Source organism: Cryptomeria japonica, chromosome 7, assembly GCF_030272615.1.
Source record: "Cryptomeria japonica chromosome 7, Sugi_1.0, whole genome shotgun sequence".
NCBI lineage: Eukaryota > Viridiplantae > Streptophyta > Pinopsida > Cupressales > Cupressaceae > Cryptomeria > Cryptomeria japonica.
This window is the reverse complement of record NC_081411.1, coordinates 696,714,119-696,733,562: the sequence shown is the minus strand read 5'-3', so window position 1 is coordinate 696,733,562 and position 19,444 is coordinate 696,714,119. Positions and strand designations below refer to the sequence as shown.

General features: G+C 37.0%; 1 protein-coding gene across 7 annotated transcripts in view; it reads right to left on the bottom strand.

Moving 5' to 3' along the window:
• Positions 1-4,296: 4,296 nt before the first annotated feature.
• Positions 4,297-19,444, bottom strand: part of LOC131033051 (6-phosphofructo-2-kinase/fructose-2,6-bisphosphatase) — a 211,362-nt gene continuing 196,214 nt past the window's right edge. For 4 of the 7 annotated variants that reach the window (XM_057964165.2, XM_057964167.2, XM_057964164.2 and 1 more), the window contains 4 exons: positions 5,455-5,523; positions 5,032-5,095; positions 4,845-4,910; positions 4,297-4,757 (listed from right to left, as the gene is read on the bottom strand). In XM_057964165.2, the coding sequence (XP_057820148.1) occupies positions 4,680-4,757; positions 4,845-4,910; positions 5,032-5,095; positions 5,455-5,523 (277 nt within the window). In that variant the 3' untranslated portion in view covers positions 4,297-4,679. Of the gene's footprint in view, positions 4,758-4,844; positions 4,911-5,031; positions 5,096-5,454; positions 5,524-15,183; positions 15,710-19,444 lie in introns of those variants that run through there. The other 3 variants (XR_009103553.2, XM_057964168.2, XM_057964170.2) reach the window with 3 other exon arrangements.

Below are 19,444 nucleotides of genomic sequence, written 5' to 3'. Positions count from 1 at the left end.
ATTGTTCCGTAGTAGAGAGAACCCTCCATTCTTCTGACTGCAACCCGAAATTTGAGGGTTTGGAGAGGGTTTGGATGAAAATGGCCTTATCTTGCATTCTAATCCATTAGAAGACTCTTCCTTTGGAGGGATGCAGTATAAGCCTTTGTACTTTATATTTTTCATGGTTTTTTGCAAGGGAAACTTGGTTGTGTGGAGAAAGGAGCAAATCTAGGTAAGCATCTCTATGTGACTACCTAGGACAAGATTTAGGATAGTCATCATAAAATGTCATAGCGATGGATTCTAGGCGTGCAACCCTGGAATTAAAGGTTACTCACAATCCCCCACATGCCCATAGAGTTGGTTTTCCAATTTGAGTTCATTGTTTGTTAGTTGCTTTGGAAAATAGGCCTAATTGCCCCTATTAGGTCTCTTGGCCTCTGAAGGGATCAGACCTTGAAATTGTAGACCTAGTTAAACCATTTTGGGGATCAATACAACTTCCAAAAGGGTGTTTAAAATGGTAATTTGTTTGTATGGGTGTGTGGAACATTTTTGAGTTAAGGTCCACTCTATCACCAAATAGAGTTACAAGCCTAAGGGGTAGGTTTCTAAAGGAAGTATAAGGGATTGGGGTCTCATCCCAAAACCAATGCTTGGACCAGTTTCTAATGGCCATAAATGAACCAAATCCTAGGCCCTTAGGATCAGGGTGTCATAAGATGGTGTAGGGTAGGTGTTGAGGCATTTACTCATCTTGAGTAGGCCCAAGTCTAGTGAACTTGTGTGTAGTTTCATTCAAGGTGTGGAGTCCTTCCTTCCATGACCCTTGTGATTGAAGAGGGGTCAGAAGTCTAATCTTGTTTGGGCTTGTCCTTAGGTGTGTGGGTAGTGCTCTACATCACATTTCATTGCTTTGACCATAATGCAAGAGTTGTATGGAGACCTTGGATCTTCATCTGATAGTGATGTTTCCTTGAATGATGTTGGGACTTTGATGTCCCATCTATAGTTGAGGACTCTCTTTCAGTACATGTTACTTCTTCCAAGTTCAAAGTTGCTTCTTTGAGAGCTTCCAATGGTTTGATGCAACACGCTATTCATCATCTTCTATATATAGCTACTTGGGAAGAGTACTTGATAGCCATTATTGGTTTGTTTTGTGAGTCCTATCTTGTAGACTTGAAGGACACTACTGAGATATATTCATATTCTCTTTGATGTTGGCTCCTATGGAGTTGCATCATCTTCTTCAAATGTTATGAGAGCATCCTGAGACCCTCGTGTTCCTTCACTATATTGTCATTTGCCGTAATTTCACATTGGTGTGGAGACATTTGAAAAACATTTGGAGGAATCATCATTTTTTCTTTCCACATATTCCTTTCACAAACGGTAAGACAACTTGCATACTTTTGTGATCCTATTTTTTCCTAAGGGAAGGAATGTTGTTCCATGAGCTTGGATCATATTCAACATTCATTGTCAAACATCTAACACCATTGCATGAAATTCTCCATTAAGGGTGTGCTACCTAGTCTCACTTCTTCTCTCGTGGGAAGTATGTTTTCCTCACATGGGTTTTTGGTACTATAGTAAGTATATTTTACCCTAATTTAGGTGGAAGTTTTTTTCCACATGGTTTTATCCTCTTCTTTATGAGGTGCATTTTATTTGAGTACCTTATTAGGCCTTGTTGTTGGGACCCACTCTTTTTCTTAACCTAAGCTATGCTTAAGGGGGGTGTTGGTGTATAATCATGCTTAGTTGGCAAGTTCGTTAGACAGGTAGTTAGCTATTGAGAAATTTGAATAACTTTTCCCTCCAAACTTGGGAATTGGGTTGCTCATTTCTCCATTATATTCACCTCCATTCCTAATGCAAGTACATCATCTTCCATTTGCCTACAATTTGCATTTGCATGTTTTCTTTTTATTTAGTTTCCTAGCCAATTTCTACAAATTCAACATTGTAAGTAACAATATGGTTATGCCCTTGTGTAATTAACCAACGATGTCATCACTTGTGGATTATGCCCTCCAAGCGAAGGATTACAAATTTGATGGCTTCCTCATCCATTGTAAGATTGATCAAATGATACGTGTCCAACTTTTGGACCCAACCACGTGTAGCAACCTTCATTAAACCATTAAAAAGAGGGAGAGTTAACTTGCTCAATCTTTTTGTTGTGAATCTCTATGAGGTTGTAATGTAGGGCTTTATTCCATTCTTGGTCATGATTTAAAATTATAGTAGTTTGCAAAAAAAAATCTAACTTCTAATGTTAGGATCACGACTTATGTAATCATCCATCCAAAGTGTTGATGATGCCAAATGTTGCTAACTTTTTCTCTTCTTCAAATGGTGCAATTATAGTAGTTTGCAAAATAAATCTAACTTCCAATGTTAGGATCATGACTTATGTATCCATCCATCCAAAGTGTTGATGCCAAATGTTGCTAACTTTTTCTCTTCTTCAAATGGCACCTCCACTCTAGGTAAAAAGGTAGGTAGAAAAGGCCTATCTATCAACCAACCGAAAACTCAATTATTATTTGTGATTTGCATTACCATTATGATTTGAATGGTTTCTATAGCCTTGAAATTCTATGTGGGCTTGGTGAAATTCAAAATGGCATTCATCTTTTGCATTTGTTACATCATCAAGATGAGTAACTAATTTGTTTGCTCCTATTCATGGATGAAAACACGAAACTTATCTCCTCGATGTACCATGTTCCTCTTACTTTTGCCTTCTATGCTAACACTAACTTATGTTTGTGTTGCTTCCAACTTTTTTCTTTCGTTTTCTTAATCTCTCGGGTCTCTAACTCAACTAAACACATTAATTCCACCCACAAGTTGGCTAGACAATTTGCCCTAATACCAATGTTATGGCCCTTAGGCTAAAATGTGGTAAAATTCTAAAATCCCATGTTTTCACAAAAAAAAATAGTCCCTAATAAAAACATTCACATTAGAGAATAAACAACATAGTTACTAATCCACAAGATTATTGTAGCCAAACTTGTAATGGACAATTTTTATAATAGCCAATATTGAGGTACATATAATTGGCAATATGGTGCAACAATAGCCCCTTCAATACATATATATAGATTAGTCTAAGGGTTACAACTCTTTCGATCCTAAAAAATATGACAAATTTAACTTATAGTTCACAAACATCAACATTGTTTTTAATGATCTCACTTGGTTATGTTTTGTGATCTTGCAAGTGGGTGACTACACTTCCTCAATCAACAATGGTAAAAAGGCAGCCAATATAAAGCGTCAAACTAGGAATAATGCCTTGCTGAATATGGTAATTGGGTAATTGGGTATTTGCTTTGCAAATGAGGTTAGTGTTGGTTTGTGATTTGATCTAGTATGTGCTTCTTAAACAACAAAGCTAGTGTGGCCTACAATTGACTTCAACTATCATAAATAAAGGCAATGGAGTTCTTGCTTCAATATGATCCAAAATGATTGGTAATGCTTCAATATTAACAAATGTTGCTACAATACATGATGTAAATAGTCTAGCAACTCTAGGGTATCAATCATCTAGATTTAAGGTGTGTGAATGGAAAATAAATCCTTTTCAAATAGATTACACCACTTGAACAACAAATTGAGATATGCTTCATTTAATTACTTAAAAAATCCAAATAAGACCACTAATCAATGCAATTGCAACTCCTATGTAGAATTGCTAAAGGAGATGGTGGGGTCTTCATCCTAACGTCAATCTCATAATTAAGGGGTTTTGTCCTTGCTAGAACATTTAATTTCAACCAATAATACAAAATTAGAAAAATCGGATACCCAAATGAAAGAAAAAAAAATCTTGCTCATATACCTTTCTCGAGTTGGGCTGATGGGCCCAATTTTGGTGCCAAGATTTGAATATACATATATGGACATGACAACAAACACCATCCTTAGCTACCATTAAACATATGGATGAATACAAAAATAATGTATGTTGTCATCTAATGACAATTGAAAATGCTACCCTATATCATCAACAATTCATGGCCAAAATTGCAAGGACAACATTGCCCATTTCTTTCTTTGTAGCTCTAGAAGAGAAAATTGACCTAGCAATAGTAACACCCTATAAAAGTTGGATCTAATCACACTAACTCCACTATTCCATAATTACTATTATGAAGTTGTGAAGAGCTCATATGTCATATGTTGACCAAAGCATTGAAACTCATTATTACTACATTCATCCATTTATTAACGAACATTCATCTTCATTATCATGTTAATCGAAAGGACATTGCAAATATTATGACTCACCAATTGAACTTCAGAAATTTATAGAACTTCAAGACAATGTGATATTAGACATAATACATTAATGTACAAAAAGGTTCTAGCTTAAACAATGTAAGTTATAAACAATGTAACTTCTGCCCTCATTTATGAATAAGTGTGCACACATGTTTTAATAGGTGCCAACACCCCCATTAGCCTTTTCCTACAACAATCATGTCATAATATTGACTTCTAATATGACTTCCCATGATAAACATGTAATTGAATAATTCCATAATGTATTCGTGCATCATTATTCTTTATACAAAGAGAATGCTATTACAATAAATGATAGTTCGTTGTGAATAGCAATAGAATTTATGCACACTTTTAAAGAAGAGGACGGGAAAAAATGTTAATGTGTATGATTAATCCATCAACTTATATCTCTTCTCTTGGAGACCTGTCACTCCCATTTGAATCTCAATTATGGTGTGTAATGGGATCTGAAAAGGAGAGAAAAAACAAGAATGAAGAAATGATCTAACAAAGGGACAATCACATGTGAAAAAGTACATAAAGAATTTGCATACCTCAATATGTGGAACTTCTTCCAAAGGTCTATCTGCAAAATATGCATACAAGGCACGCAAGATAGCCTAGATAACATAACAGACGCACTTTAATGGGCAAAGTTGACATATAAAATGCAGATAAATAAAAAATCTGAGTTCAATTGTCTTTTTCTTAACATAATGTAGTTTATAACTTTATAATCACCTGATGGGCAATAACCACCACGGGTGCACGTTGTCGCTCAAGCTCAACAGTGACAGGTTCTAACCTATAATAAAATAAAATGTATCTATTGTTACTTTTTTCAAAATTTCATATACAAGAAAATGAAATGTGCAAATCCTTCAGCTTTCACTAGTCTTTTGCCCTTTGGTGGCTGGTTATAAATTGTCTTGCTTGAGATTAGCCCAGGCCAAGCCACGGGCTCCCATATGATTTTTCTCTCCTTTCAATTTTTCAGATTTTATTATATTTGGGAAAAAGAATTATACATCCCTTGCTTTGGCCAAAAATTCATATAAGTAAATGTAGCAAGAATATTAGTAGCTCAAGTGCTACATTTTTTACCAACTTTACAATGAGAAGCAACTATAGTAATAAAAGGGAAAATAAAAATGGATAAATAACCTTTGAATGACATCAAGATATGATTCACCACGAGGATATCGATATCTCAACTTGTCATTTTTCCGTGCTCTGCATAAAAAAACTTTATGTTAGTTCATATTAAGAGTCAATTCAACACCAGATTTAGGGTTTGATATATTTAGAACATCTATCAATTATTGTAATAGTTTTTTAATTTTTCCTCAAGATAGTATTGTATGTAAGCATCAATCATCATAAACAAAAGCATAAATTTAAGCAAGAATCTTCAAATGTCTTTTGCAAAATTCGACATAAAATACAATTAGAATTACAAATATTGAAATTGTGCTCAATTTTTTTCAAATATAGGAGCCGCAAAATGTTTAGAATGGATGTCATAGCACACAGACATGTCAGAACTGTTAGAAGGTCCAAATGTATTTTCTTATCTTTGGAGAAAAAATATTAATTTGGTCGTGTAAGTTGACTTGGTCACACAAGTGGGTTTATTAATTGAATTGTTTAGTCTTATGTCAGCCCTACATCGTTTTACCTACAATGACCTATTAGATGCCTAATTATGTAACACTGATCTTCACTGTAATACTGTCTTTAGGTATTTACCTAATCATGTCACAATGATATTCATTGTAATACATCTTGGGTATCCTACTAAAGGTATCGTATTAAGAATTATCACTATCTCATATCTTGTGTACTGCTGCTTGTATTTTTGGGTAAGTCCTTCTGATTATTGTGATTCTTGTGTGCAAATGTTTATTCCAAAATATCTTCTTTTGGTAAATGATATAAATTTTTATGCCCATGACTGCTGACTTGTGTCTATAGAAGAAGATTGTTGGAGAGGGATTCAATCATTCACATTAGTTGTGTTTGACTTTGTAGTGAAGAATTGACGTTGGGGAAGAAATGAGAATTGCATGAGTCTTTCCATTGTTGATAAGACGGTATAGTTTGTCATCATATGTAATATCCCTTGTTCTTGTATGTCTGAAAATGTGATTATGAGACACAAGGAATATCGTCAAACATTTCACGGACAGCCTTCCAGCTTGCTGGTCTAAAGTATCAGTCTGATTTGTTTTATTCAAATAACTATAGATGGCTCCCAAGGCTTAAGAATCAACACTTTATGCATTAATTGACACTTTGGACCCTTAACCAATGCATAGAGATGAATTTACAATGTTAAATATGCACCTACAGCTGACAGAAATTATATCAAACAGTTGGCATAAATACTTCAGATAAATATGGAATAGGAATCCAACCTTATTTCTTCCTTTTATTTCGAAAGAGATGATCCAATAAGCCTTTTCAATGACAATACCATGATCAAACACTAACATTTTAATACTCAGAAATTCTAAAGATTATTGGCAGCCATGACTATATACATATTCATCATCAAAATTCATTGAAGACAATGCCAAAAAGAACCTGGAGGAAATCGCCTAGGTAGGAGAATGAAGAAGCAAGAAATGTCATGAGATTTGAAGCCTCCACTGTGCCAAATCGAATTATCTCCAAATCGCCCCTGATGCTGCTCTGCAGAATGGTAACCATTAATTGGCAGCAGATTGGTCACCTTTCAATCATCAAACATCATTGTTGACCCTTCCTAAAAAAGAGCACTGTAGTCATATGATAGATACGATGCCCAAGCAATGAGGTAGAAGCAAAATCGTGGGTAATAAGGGTCTGGTACAAACTGGTTCGCAGACCTGATTTGACTGATATCTCCACCAAATCGCTTTACTTCACCAAAAATATCAATGTCCTCGAAACCTTAAAGTGATGCATTCCCAATGGCCTATGAGAAAAATCGTGGTGGAGGGTCTGATGCAAAATGTCTCAGATCTGATGTCACCTGCAAACAACACAAAACTCCTCCAATATCCTTCAAGGAAATTCGCCTAGCCTCTCCAAATGTGTAGACACAATTATCACTATTCATTCATCCCAATAGCTGAATGTCCAGAGCGAAATTCACATAACCTTCATTTTCTTCCTTGTCATGGCCAAGTACAGGACTTATAAGGCATGGTTGGAGTGACCTTGAGGTGTTCTAGCCTTTGAAAGGAGGTTTGAGGCGATGAAATGGTGAAAATCAACCTAGAATGGAAATTTCGCTCCTGACCCTTCCAAAGGGTCCAAAGTGAAATCCTCATTTGACCCTCTATTTTGCCTAGGACATTGGAAAGACCTTGTTTTGAACTAAGTAGGTGGCAAATTCACTTGAATGTGGCGAGAGGAAGTTGGATAAATCGAGTTTGAAGTGAATTGAGGAGAGAAGAAGTGTGAAATCAACCCAAAATGTGAATTTCACTCCTGACCCTTCCAAAGGGTCCAGAGCGAAATTCTCCCTAGACACTTTTTTCTTCCTTGTTTGCACTAAAAGCTTTTTTCCTTGGACATGGTGGGGGTAGATTGATATGTTCTTGCCTTAGGGAGTGATTGAAAGCATTGAAAAGTGAGGATTTTGTCCAAGATGTGAATTTCGCTCCTGACCCTTCCAAAGGGTCCAGAGCGAAATTCTCCATAAACCTCATTTTCTTCCTTGCTTAGACTACCAACCTGGTTCCTTGGGTGTATTTGGAAATAGATTAACATGTTTTTGCCTTAGGAAGTGATTAGATGTGAAGAAGTGAAGGATTTTTAGCCTAAAACTAGAATTTCGCTCCTGACCCTTCCAAAGGGTCCAGAGTGAAATTCTTGAAAGCACCTATTTCCCCCTTAGATGAGGTCAAGACCTTGGTTCTTATGGCGTGGATGGAAGTGAAGTGATGTGTCCTTTCCTTTTGAGGTGGATTGTACTTGAAAAAATGAAGAAATGAGCTCAAGACATGAATTTCGCTCCTGACCCTTCCAAAGGGTCCAAAGCAAAATTCCCAAAATTTCCTTTTTCTCCCAATTTTGTGTCAAGCCAAGTGTGGATCAAGATGAATTAAGATTGGAGATACCCCTAGGCATGCCTTTGAATAGCTTGTGACCACCACATGTGAAGGAACTGAGCTAAAACTTGAATTTCGCTCCTGACCCTTCCAAAGGGTCCAAAGCCAAATCCTAAATAGGTCATGTCCCTGGCCATGGTTTTGAGCAAATTTCTCCTATCAAGCCATTTTGAGGGTCAAACAAGTGTTGCATACATGGGAGAAGGATCCAAAGATGAGAGTCCAGGTATAGAAAGTGAGAAGGATAGATCTAGGTGAAGGAAATCGAGCAAATCTTGAATTTTGCTCCTGACCCTTCCAAAGGGTCCAGAGCGAATTCCACCTAATTTGCTCATGATGAAGGTCAAGTTATGAATTCCTAAGCCTTGGTGGAGAGAAGGCTAGCATGTGCCTATCTTGGGAGACATTTTGGAGTGGAGAAATGATAGAATTTGAGCTTAATCAAGAATTTTGCTCCTGACCCTTCCAAATCTAGAGCGAAATCCTTAAAAACTCTATTTTGCTCCAATTTTGCATCAAACCTGGTGTTGATTGAGATTAGAGGCATCCTTAGGCATGCATTTGATCAAGTTGTGGTCACAAAATGTGGAGATTTTGTCTTAGAATGCAAATTTCGCTCCTGACCCTTCCAAAGGGTCCAGAGCGAAATTCCTTATAGGTCCCGTCCTTGGCCAAGGTCCAAAGCGAAATCCTCTTTTTGGGTCTTTTTGGAGGTCAAATCAATGATGTCTTCAGGAGAAAGTGATTCAAAGGTCAAGAGAAGTTCAAGGCAAGGAGATGATGAAATTTGAGATAAAATGCAAATTTCGCTCCTGACCCTTCCAAAGGGTCCAGAGCGAAATTCTTATTGAACCTGTCCCTGGGGAGGATCTTGAGCGAATTTCATTCTAATTCCCTTTTGTTGATGATTTAAGGTAGAAAATGCTATGTGAGATAAATATATCATGTGTACTTAATCATCTTTTGGTTTGTTTTGCAGGTGGAGGAAAATTAGGCCAAGACAAGGACAATCTATTCTAAGCCCATCACCATCAAGGACGTTTTAGATGCATGCAGGAGGACTCAAGGTGTTTTAAAGCATTAGAAGACTTCAAGTGTTCGAGCAGTTGCAAGCTAGCCTAGAGACCTCATTCTACTACACAAAGGAACCATATGATGACAAAGGAGGACCTTACAGGGTCTTCAAAGCAATATGAGCTACCAGAGGAGAAAGAAGACTTGACAGTAAGGAAGCCTCATCAAGCACATGGGAGTAAAGGAGGTACATCGTTCATCAAATTAGGACAAAGGAGGATCAACCAAGACACAGACGTCAGACAAGGTGACATCCCAGTCATCATTCCTCCAGCCAGATTGGTCCACCTCGGCATGTCCAGATTCAATGTCCTTGACTCATCGGAGACGGCACACACTTCGGTGTACCTACCCCTGCTTCCTATTGGTCTTCACTCTTGGAATGTAATTTTCTCATTGGCTAAGGAAGTTTGTTATAACAAACCCTAATTAGGGTTTCTATCTTTTAATCCTAGCCATTGATTCTAAGTCAATTAGAGCCGTCAATTTGTAAAGGGCTCCCTATATAAAACCCTAGCTCTTCATTTGTAAAGGTTAATAGTCAGAGAATAGTTAGGTGTTAACAAAAGAGAGATAGTCAATAATTAGTAGCTCAATAGTAGATAACATTTTAGAGTAGAGTAGAAAGAGAAGGCAAAGATTGTTGCCAAGAGATTGTTACAAAAGACATGTAAACTTCATTGAAGGAATGGTGAATTCTACGTGTCGATTCTACAATTTGCATGGTCTCTATACTTCTCAAATTTAATTTCATGTTATTAGATGAATGGAAGAAATTTGTATGATCAATGGTGAAATTTGTATATCCATACTACTAGCGGTTTGTTGATTGCAAATTTGCCTTGCATAGTCAACTGGAATCATTTAGCTTAAGCTTAACTTCAATTATCACTTCTTCATTGATATGCATCAACCTGACGGTGTCTATGTTTGTAGCGGTGATCTGAACATCATAAAGCTATCCTTAGAATATCGCACTAACCTTGTGGAGATGATCCTAGCAAGTCAAAGCAAGACTTAGTTAGAGTTTCATCAAAGGTCATCTATTGCTCCTACATTCTTAGTGTTAGAATTAGATCCTTCTCCAACCCTTATCCTTTTCCCTTTTTTAAAAATCAAGGATCGGTAAAGACCCACGTTCCAGCAATATCCAAAGCAAATCAGACGCTCAGGGCATCGAATGTAAGTCCCCTTGTGATTCCAACAAAATCACATCATACCACAAGAGCTTATCCACACGTAGCGAACCTACAATCAAAACCTTGGAGCTACTCTGATTGATCCTTCTGCGAGATCTTCAGCCTTCAGGGAAGCTTTATTCAAGAGAGGATAAGGTACCTTTAGGTATTTTTATTCTGTGTTTGGTCGTGTACAAAAGACACATCAACAGGTATGCATGGGGATGTGCTTAATATGTATGCTTAGTATATGAAGCCTGATAAAGTTGTTATGCAGAATCTAGTAATAATATTGTTATAAACTGCAATATGTATGATAGTCATACTTAATATCATTTATATTCATAATACATTAGAAGTTAGTGTACTTATAGTCTAAATCCTGTTATTACTGTCAATATTTAAGAAGATGGGTATGAGATGTTCCAAAGAGGGGCAATCTAAACCCAAGCAATAGGTTAAGTCCCAAGATAGGGTGGGGATCAACGACCCATAAGCCTTGAGGGTATAGACCCAAGATAGGTAAGGGCTTGGATCTGTAAACTTTGAGGGAACCTATTGTAGTTGGTTTCTAAGCGCTTTGGTAACATACGTAAACCCTTCTCCCTTAAAAATGGAGTAGCAGCAGGGTTTGATATTTATATTAAGAACTATAAATAATGAAATTAATCATCTAATGGGGAAAATAAATAAGCACTTGTTAATAACTAATTGAAGAATATCAATCAATTTTAGTATATTGAAATAGATCAAGTACGGGACATTACAAATGGTATCAGAGGTGTGATCCTACCATCCTGCAGGGTAAAGATGAATCAATGAATCGTTCTAGTCACTAAGAAGAATTCTGACAATACATGTTTTCACGTGTATGCTTCGTGTTTGCAAATATCCATGTGTATGCTTTGTGCTTTTCATGTGTATGCTCCGTATTTTTTATTCATATTGGTAGATGACTTAGTTTGAGAAAATTAAAATCGACATTGCTTGAGGACAAGCAAATTTGGGAGGGGCGAACTGTAATGTCCCTACTTTGAAATATAATTTAATAATAATAATATTATTAAAATTAAAATACAAACAAATAAAAATAAAAAATAAAAATTAAATTAAAATTTAAAAGAATATAATGAAATATAATTAATTAAATTTAATTAAGTTAATGAATGGTCAAAAGGCATGAAATGATAAGTTGTGACTCCCTCAAATGTGAGATATAAAAGAGAGAAGAGAACTCATTTGAAGGGGGGGAGAATTTGGAAATGAGAAGTGCACATCTGAATTAAATAAGTGCAGACCTGATTATGAAAGGTTATGTCCCTTTCAAAGGGCAAGAATAATGAAGAGTTGCACTCCTTCAAAAGGTGATAATGGTGAAAGGGTGTGTCTCTTGCCAAAGGGCATTGATGATGAAGAGGTGTGACCTTCCCCTCACATTGAGAGATATAAAGGAAAGGAATCAAAGCATCCAACAACATCACCATGGATTGGATCAGATCAAAACTGTTATTAAGTTACAGACAATAGCATCATTTGTGATGTTGATGGCATGCATGGGGATGTGTTTAATATGTATGCGTAGTATATGAATCCCGATAAAGTTGTTATGCAGAATCTAGTAATAATATTGTTATAAACTGCAATATGTATGATAGTCATACTTAATATCATATATATTCATAATACATTAGAAGTTAGTGTACTTATAGTCTAAATCATGTTATTACTGTTAGTATTTAAGAAGATGGGGATGAGTTGTTCCAAAGAGGGGCAGTCTAAATCCAAGCAATAGGTTAAGTCCCAAGATAGGGTGGGGATCAACGACCCATAAGCCTTGAGGGTATAGACCCAAGATAGGTAAAGGCTTGGATCTGTAAACTTTGAGGGAACCTATTGTAGTTGGTCTCTAAGCGCTTTGGTAACATACGTAAACCCTTCTCCCTTAAAAATGGGGTAGTAACGGGGTTTGATATTTATATTAAGAACTATGAATAATGAAATTAATCATCTAATGGGGAAAATAAAGAAGCACTTGTTAATAACTAATTGAAGAATATCAAACAATTTTAGTATAATGAAATAGATCAGGAAGGGGACATTACAGGAATACAGTTTATTCTTGTCACATTTTGTTCTCTTATTTGTGCTTTCCATTGCCTCTAGATCTTGGCAAATTCTCACATGGTATCAGAGCCATTAGAGTGCCATTGGTTTGCCAATTGAGAGAAATTTGGTGCTATTTGGGGTTTTGCATATTGGAGCTTTCTATTGCAGGTTATTATTGGAGCTTGTTGGGTCAAATCTGAGGTCAACATTGGATTGAGGAGGTTCGAGAAAGTCAGAATCGCCTTTTATTTAGTCCAAATCCGACATCCAAGGCCAAATCTAGAGTCGTTTGAAGGTGGAGGGTGGTGACTTATCCCAGGGGCGATCTGCAATTTTGGAGCATTTGTGGCCAAATCCGTTATCGCCATTGCACTCAGAAGGTCCAAAAATCTCAAGATCACCTGTCCATTCCTCAAAATCCGAGCAGTTGACCCGGAGTTGAAAAAAATCCCCCCTCCTGCCAGTCGTACGGATTTGTAGGTACAGGTCTGATTTTTTTTTTTAAATATTATTTTATGTTTTTGTTAAAGTTTCAGAAAAATAAAAAAATTTAAATCGAATTTATTCAATTTTAGGGGGGGCCATTATTCCGACAGGGTCCCTGTCGGGCCTTGCTGTGGCACGCAGCCCTATGTACTATAGGGTACCTGCAGGGAGGCCCTGCGGCCCCCACAGGCCAATTTAGTTTTTTTTTAAGTTTTTTAAAATAAAAACTTTTTTTTAATTTATGGTTTTTTAATGTTTTCTAATAAATTTTTTAAATAATAAAAATAAAATATTTTTGTTCCCAATTTGACTTATTCCATGATATTTTTTCATGGGCTTTTTTTAATAATTGTTTTTATTAAGTTTTTTAAAACAAAAATATCATGGAATAAGTCAAATTGGGAACAATTTTTTCTTGTCCACTTCACACTTGTCTTGCAGCACTTCCAACCGACAGCCAAGGGGGAGCCTCTTGCTCCTATATTTTATCGGAGGCATCTTCATCTACAGTATCCTACAGGGCTTCTTTGGTGGCATCATCTTCATGTTTCCATATTTGCGTGTTCTTTGCATGAGCAATGTTGTACTCCCACTATCATAAAGTGCCACACCTCTTTGTATCTTGTCATTGATGGCATATTTGATGTAATCCTCTTGTACACGTAGATTAGGAATATCTTGTGAGACTTGGTGCATGGCTCCAGTTGAGACTTAGATTGTACACATTTGTGCATGGCTCCTGTGAGACTTTGATTGTACCAGTATTTCTGCTATTTACGAGTATCCAGATGATGCTCAAAGTAGATTGTCTCCATGCCTGATCTTTATGATGTTGCAGCGAGTGATTCATCGTCATCGACTTGGTACCTGGTTTTGTCACACTTTGACATTATTGGTGCAGCATTTGCTCTCTTTCATCCTTATGGGGAGATATTTTGGTCAACAAAATTGGACCATCTTTGCAGGAGATTTTACATTGAGGGGGGGCTTCATGGTCTCTTCTCTCTTATTCATCATTGAGAGCATTGTGTGCTTTCATCATCTCTCTTTTGGGGGTGAGTTTTTTCCCATGTGGTTATTCTCTCTTTCCCCGCTTTATGGGAGATTGCATTTGCATTTGTGCATGGGTACCTGTTGATGTGTATTTTGTACACGACCAAACACAGAATAAAATACCTAAAAGGTACCTTATCCTCTCTTGATTAAAGTCTCTGAATGCTGAAGATGTCGCGAAAAGGATCAATCGGGATGACTTCAAGGTTCTTTGTTGTAGGATCTCTACGTGTGGATAAGCACCAGTGGTCGTTGTATATGTTGTTTCTTCAAGGGGCCTTACGTACTTTCAAAGAAAGCTTGTCCACGTTTTCTTTCCAAATGCAGGAACAGGATTTTCCTAACACTAACGGATTTTCAAAAAATGTCAAAAGATAAGGGTTTCTAAGAAGGGATACTTGAACTAATCCTAAGAATGACTCAATGAAGACTAGACTTGATAAGATTCTACCAATTTCAGTTTTGCCAAGAAATTACAACTCTACTGGAATTGAAGCGATCTTCTAAGGGGATTCAATAACTTTCGAATCATCAAGGATATAGATACTATCATAGAGATACATATCAATACTTCCAAGAATGATTGAATTCTTAATCAATCTCAAGGTTTCCAGTTGACCACACAAGGCATCCTTACAATCAGTAAGAAGCTAGTGGTTTGGAATACGAATCTTATCAAAGATCAAGCACAACACTTCGTCCTTCGAACTTAAAACTAAAATGCTATTTCAACTGACAGTGATTCAAGAAAATAAACAATCATGAAGATAGCCACAAGTATTACAATAAAACACCATAACTTCAATATTTTATTGATCTCATAGCCAAATGGACAACAATTGTTCAAAATTCTTTCTTCACTACTTAATCTTACTACACAATAACTTTCTTCTCTCTAAGCTCTCTCTCTTTCTCTAACTTCTCTCTAACTCTTCTAACCCTTTAAAATGAAATGAGTGGGTATATATAGCATCCACAAATACAATGAATGGCTTGGATCAATTCAAGATCAATGGCCAAGATTTTACAATGAAACCCTAATTAGGGTTTGTTATAACAAACTTAATTCTGACCAATGAAATAATTACATTACTTGGACACATGTCTTCTCTGGAATATTCGACCAATGGATAGCTGGGGTAGGTACATCGAAGTTTGTGCCATCTTTAATGAGCCAGGTACATTGAATTTGGACATGCTGAGGTGGACTAACCCGACTGGAGAAGCGATGACTAGGATGACACCTTGTCAAACACTTGGTTGATGCTCAATTTGGTGATGCCTTCCTTCAAATGCTGGACTGGAGGAGACCTTCTTTGATGATACTGGGCTGGAGGAGATCGTCCTTGATCTAGCTTGATCTTCTTTGATGAGAGTCTACCAAGTAATTGATCCTCCGGCTTTGGGGTCGTCCTTTGATGCCTACACAAAAACTTAGAATTAGTCCTTGAGCATAATACCTTAAAGTATAGAATTCAAGACCTTTCAAAGGAATAGTTCAAAACATTAATTTGAAAATGACATGATAAATCCAGAAATTCTAAATTTTCAAATTAATTATGAATGAAAATTGGATTTTCAAGACTTAGACCTATGAAAATCAAAACAAATCTTGAATAAGAACTCCAAACAATTTGATTCTTCATACCTTCCCTTGAATGCTTAACTATAAAACCTTGGAAAATGAAGAAAGAAGACCGGATTTTGCTGGACAAGGGTTGAATTGTGGTCTTCCTTTGGATGAATTACGCCTCCATTAGCCTTCAAAAGAGCTTCACCTTCTTTAGCCTCCAACACTTAGCAAATTCTGGAAATTTAGCCTCCAACTTGGTAAGAAATTCGCCTCCAATCTGCTGCTCAAAATCGCACTTAGAAGGAATGAATGAATGATTTGAAATTTGAAACAACACTCCTCCTTTATATAGGGCGCTCACCCTAATTAAGCATAAGGCCGACCTAGCAAATAAGCTTTAAAATAAGATAAAATCCATTACAAAGGAGGCCGACTTGCTTATAAAAGCCAATAAATGTGTTTAAGCGCTCACCTTTATTTTTTCATTTTTAAATTAATTTCAAAGCTTTAAGGGTGGACTTTTATATTTACTTTAAGGCTTTAAAAATTAATTAATTAAATGGTAAAGGCCTTAAATCATGCGAGTTTAATTCAACCTCCCAAATGTCTTGAATTTGGCAAATTTGGCGAAAATTTGGGAATATGGAGGTTTGATTGAGGCTTAGTGAAGCTTCCTTTCTCTTTAGGCTTTGAAATATTTAAATTGATGAAGGTCAAGATTCACTTCAAAACTTGTTTGAACCCATCCAGGCTTGTTCACTTGATCAAATTGAAATTTTCTTAACTTACATTTTTGCAAATTTCCATGACTTTGTACTCACAATTTTGCAATTTGCCTTAGACTTAATCAATCAAGGTTGAATGATAGGCATTTTGATGATTTCGCCCTGGACCCTCTGGAAGGGTCAGGAGCGATTTTTCAATTTAAGACTTGAATACCTCATTCCCTTCACTCCAAAATCTCCCGGAAGGCAAGCTTATGTTTTCTTTGGCCTAATCAAGGTCTTACATTTCAATTTTTTATCATTTTTCATGAGGAAATTAGGTGAAAATGTGGATTTCGCCCTAGCCCTCTAGAAGGGTCAGGAGCGATTATTTCATTCTAGGCCAAAATTCACCTTAGCTTGATCATTGAACTCCTCCAAGGCAATCTCTAGGGTCCATTTCCTTCCATCATTGGGTTAGCTCATCAAAACTTTGAAGGAAAAGTTGCATTTTAGGGAATTTTGCTTTGGACCCTCTAGAAGGGTCGGAAGCGAAAATTACAATTGGGCTCAAAATTCTCACTTTTGAAGGTCCAAAACTTCTTCAAGGCATTTCAAATAGGCTCTTTCACTGAATTCCAGGCTTGGTTTCATTCAAATTAGGAGGAAAAAGGTGATTTTAGGGTTTTTCGCCCTGGACCCTCTAGAAGGGTCAGGAGCGATTTTTCCTCCTTAGGCTTACTCCATCAACTTTTGCTGAATCCTTCACTCAAATTTAGGCAATGGTTTTCCTCATTCACTCCATCCAAGTTTGGCTTGTTCTTGCAAGGTAAAATAGGGGATTTTTAGATTTTCGCCTTGGACCCTCTGGAAGGGTCAGGAGAGATTTTTTGGTTTTAGGACAATTCCTTCATCATTTCCAACTTCGAATCACTTCCAAGGCATAGAACATCATGCCTTACTCCCCTTTCAGTCTTGAAAACCAAAATATCATCTTGAAATGCAAGGAAAATAGGACGATTTGGAAATTTCGCCCTGGACCCTCTGGAAGGGTCAGGAGCGATTTTCCCAATTGGCATCAAAATTTGCATCCTTAGCAATCCAATTCCACTATAAGGCAATTCAAATGTCATTTCACACCCACACCTAAGCTTACCTTTGCCCAAACTTTGGAAGGAAAGATAGGTTTTAGGATTTTCGCCCTGGACCCTCTGGAAGGGTCAAGAGCGAAAATCCTTTTCTAGGCTTGGTTGCTTCCTCTTGACCATCTCCATTATCTTCAAAGGACAAAACATACTTCCTCATATTCATTCAAACCATAAAAACCCAAAAGATTGTTTTGACCTTGCAAGAAAAAAGGTGTTTTTAGGAATTTCGCTCTGGACCCTTTGGAAGGGTCAGGAGCGAAATTCACCATTTGGCTCAATTCCTTCACCTTTTGATAATTTCTTCCAACCTCAACATCTTTCAGGGGCAATTCCTTCTGTGTTTCATCTTATCCCCTACTTGCCTTAGCAAAATTTGATAGCAAAAAGGTGTTTTTGAGAAAATTCGCTCTGGACCCTTTGGAAGGGTCAGGAGCGATTTTCACCATTTTGACCAAAATCCTTCATCTTTTCACCTTAAAACTTCTTTGCTTAGTGGGATTTCATCTTTTATTGCCTTAAGAACAAGGTTTTCATGTCCAGGAAAGGTTAAAAATGAGTTTATAAGGAATTTCGCTCTGGACCCTTTGGAAGGGTCAGGAGCGAAATTGCCTTTCTTGGCTAAAATCTCCATCACTCAATGCTATCGAACACTTCTCAAAGCAAGATCATGTCCATTCCTCTTTTCAACATGCTTTGGGCATCAAAATTTGGTCAAGTAAGGAAGGAAATGAGGTCTAGGAGGATTTTCGCTCTGGACCCTCTGGAAGGGTCAGGAGCGAAAATCATGATTTGGGCTTGATTCTTCCTTTTCCCAACTCAAAATCACCTAAAGAGGAAACTAAACAACATCCTTCACCCAATGGATAAGGTCTTAAGCCAAAACAAGGTTAAAAGAATAGGCTTGCAAGGAATTTCGCTCTGGACCCTCTGGAAGGGTCAGGACCAAAATTCACCTTTTTGGCTAAAATCCTTCATTTTCATCACTTCTAAACACGCCTAAGGGTTCCAACATGCTCATTCTTCCTTTCATCATGCCTTTAACACTTCAATTCAACCAAACCAAGAAAGAAATACCCCCTATAAAGTTTTTCACCCTGGACCCTCTGGAAGGGTCAGAGGAGCGAATTCCTCAATTTAGGCTCAATTCAATCATCATTTCAAGTTGATTTTACCTCTCAGGAAGAAAAAAACACTACTCCTCCTTCATCCATGCCAAGCTTGACTAGATTTTTGCAAAAAATAGAAGGATTTGAAAATTTTCGCCCTGGACCATTTGGAAGGGTCAAGAGCGAATTCCCTCTTTTGGGCAAAATCCTTCATTTCTTCATGACTTCCAAACATATGTAAGGGTTTCATCCTGCTCATTCTTCCTTTCATGATGCCTTAGGCTCCTCAATTTGATCAAACAAGGCAATAAATGTCTCCTATAAAGATTTTCGCCCTGGACCCTCTGGAAGGGTCAAGTGCGAAAATTAGGTTTTAAGCAAAATCCTTCATTCTTCAAAGTTGAAACTTCTTCAGGAGGCAAAAGGGAGTTGTTCTTGTTTCACTCATGCCCAAAACTTGACCATTTTCATTGCAAGATGAGACCTATTCAAAATTTCGCTCAGGACCCTCTGGAAGGGTCAGGAGCGAAAATTACCTTCCTTGCCCAAAATTCTTCATTTTGCATGCTTCCAAATCTTCAAATGTATCAAATGATGTTCAATCTTCATTCCAAGAGACCCTGCAC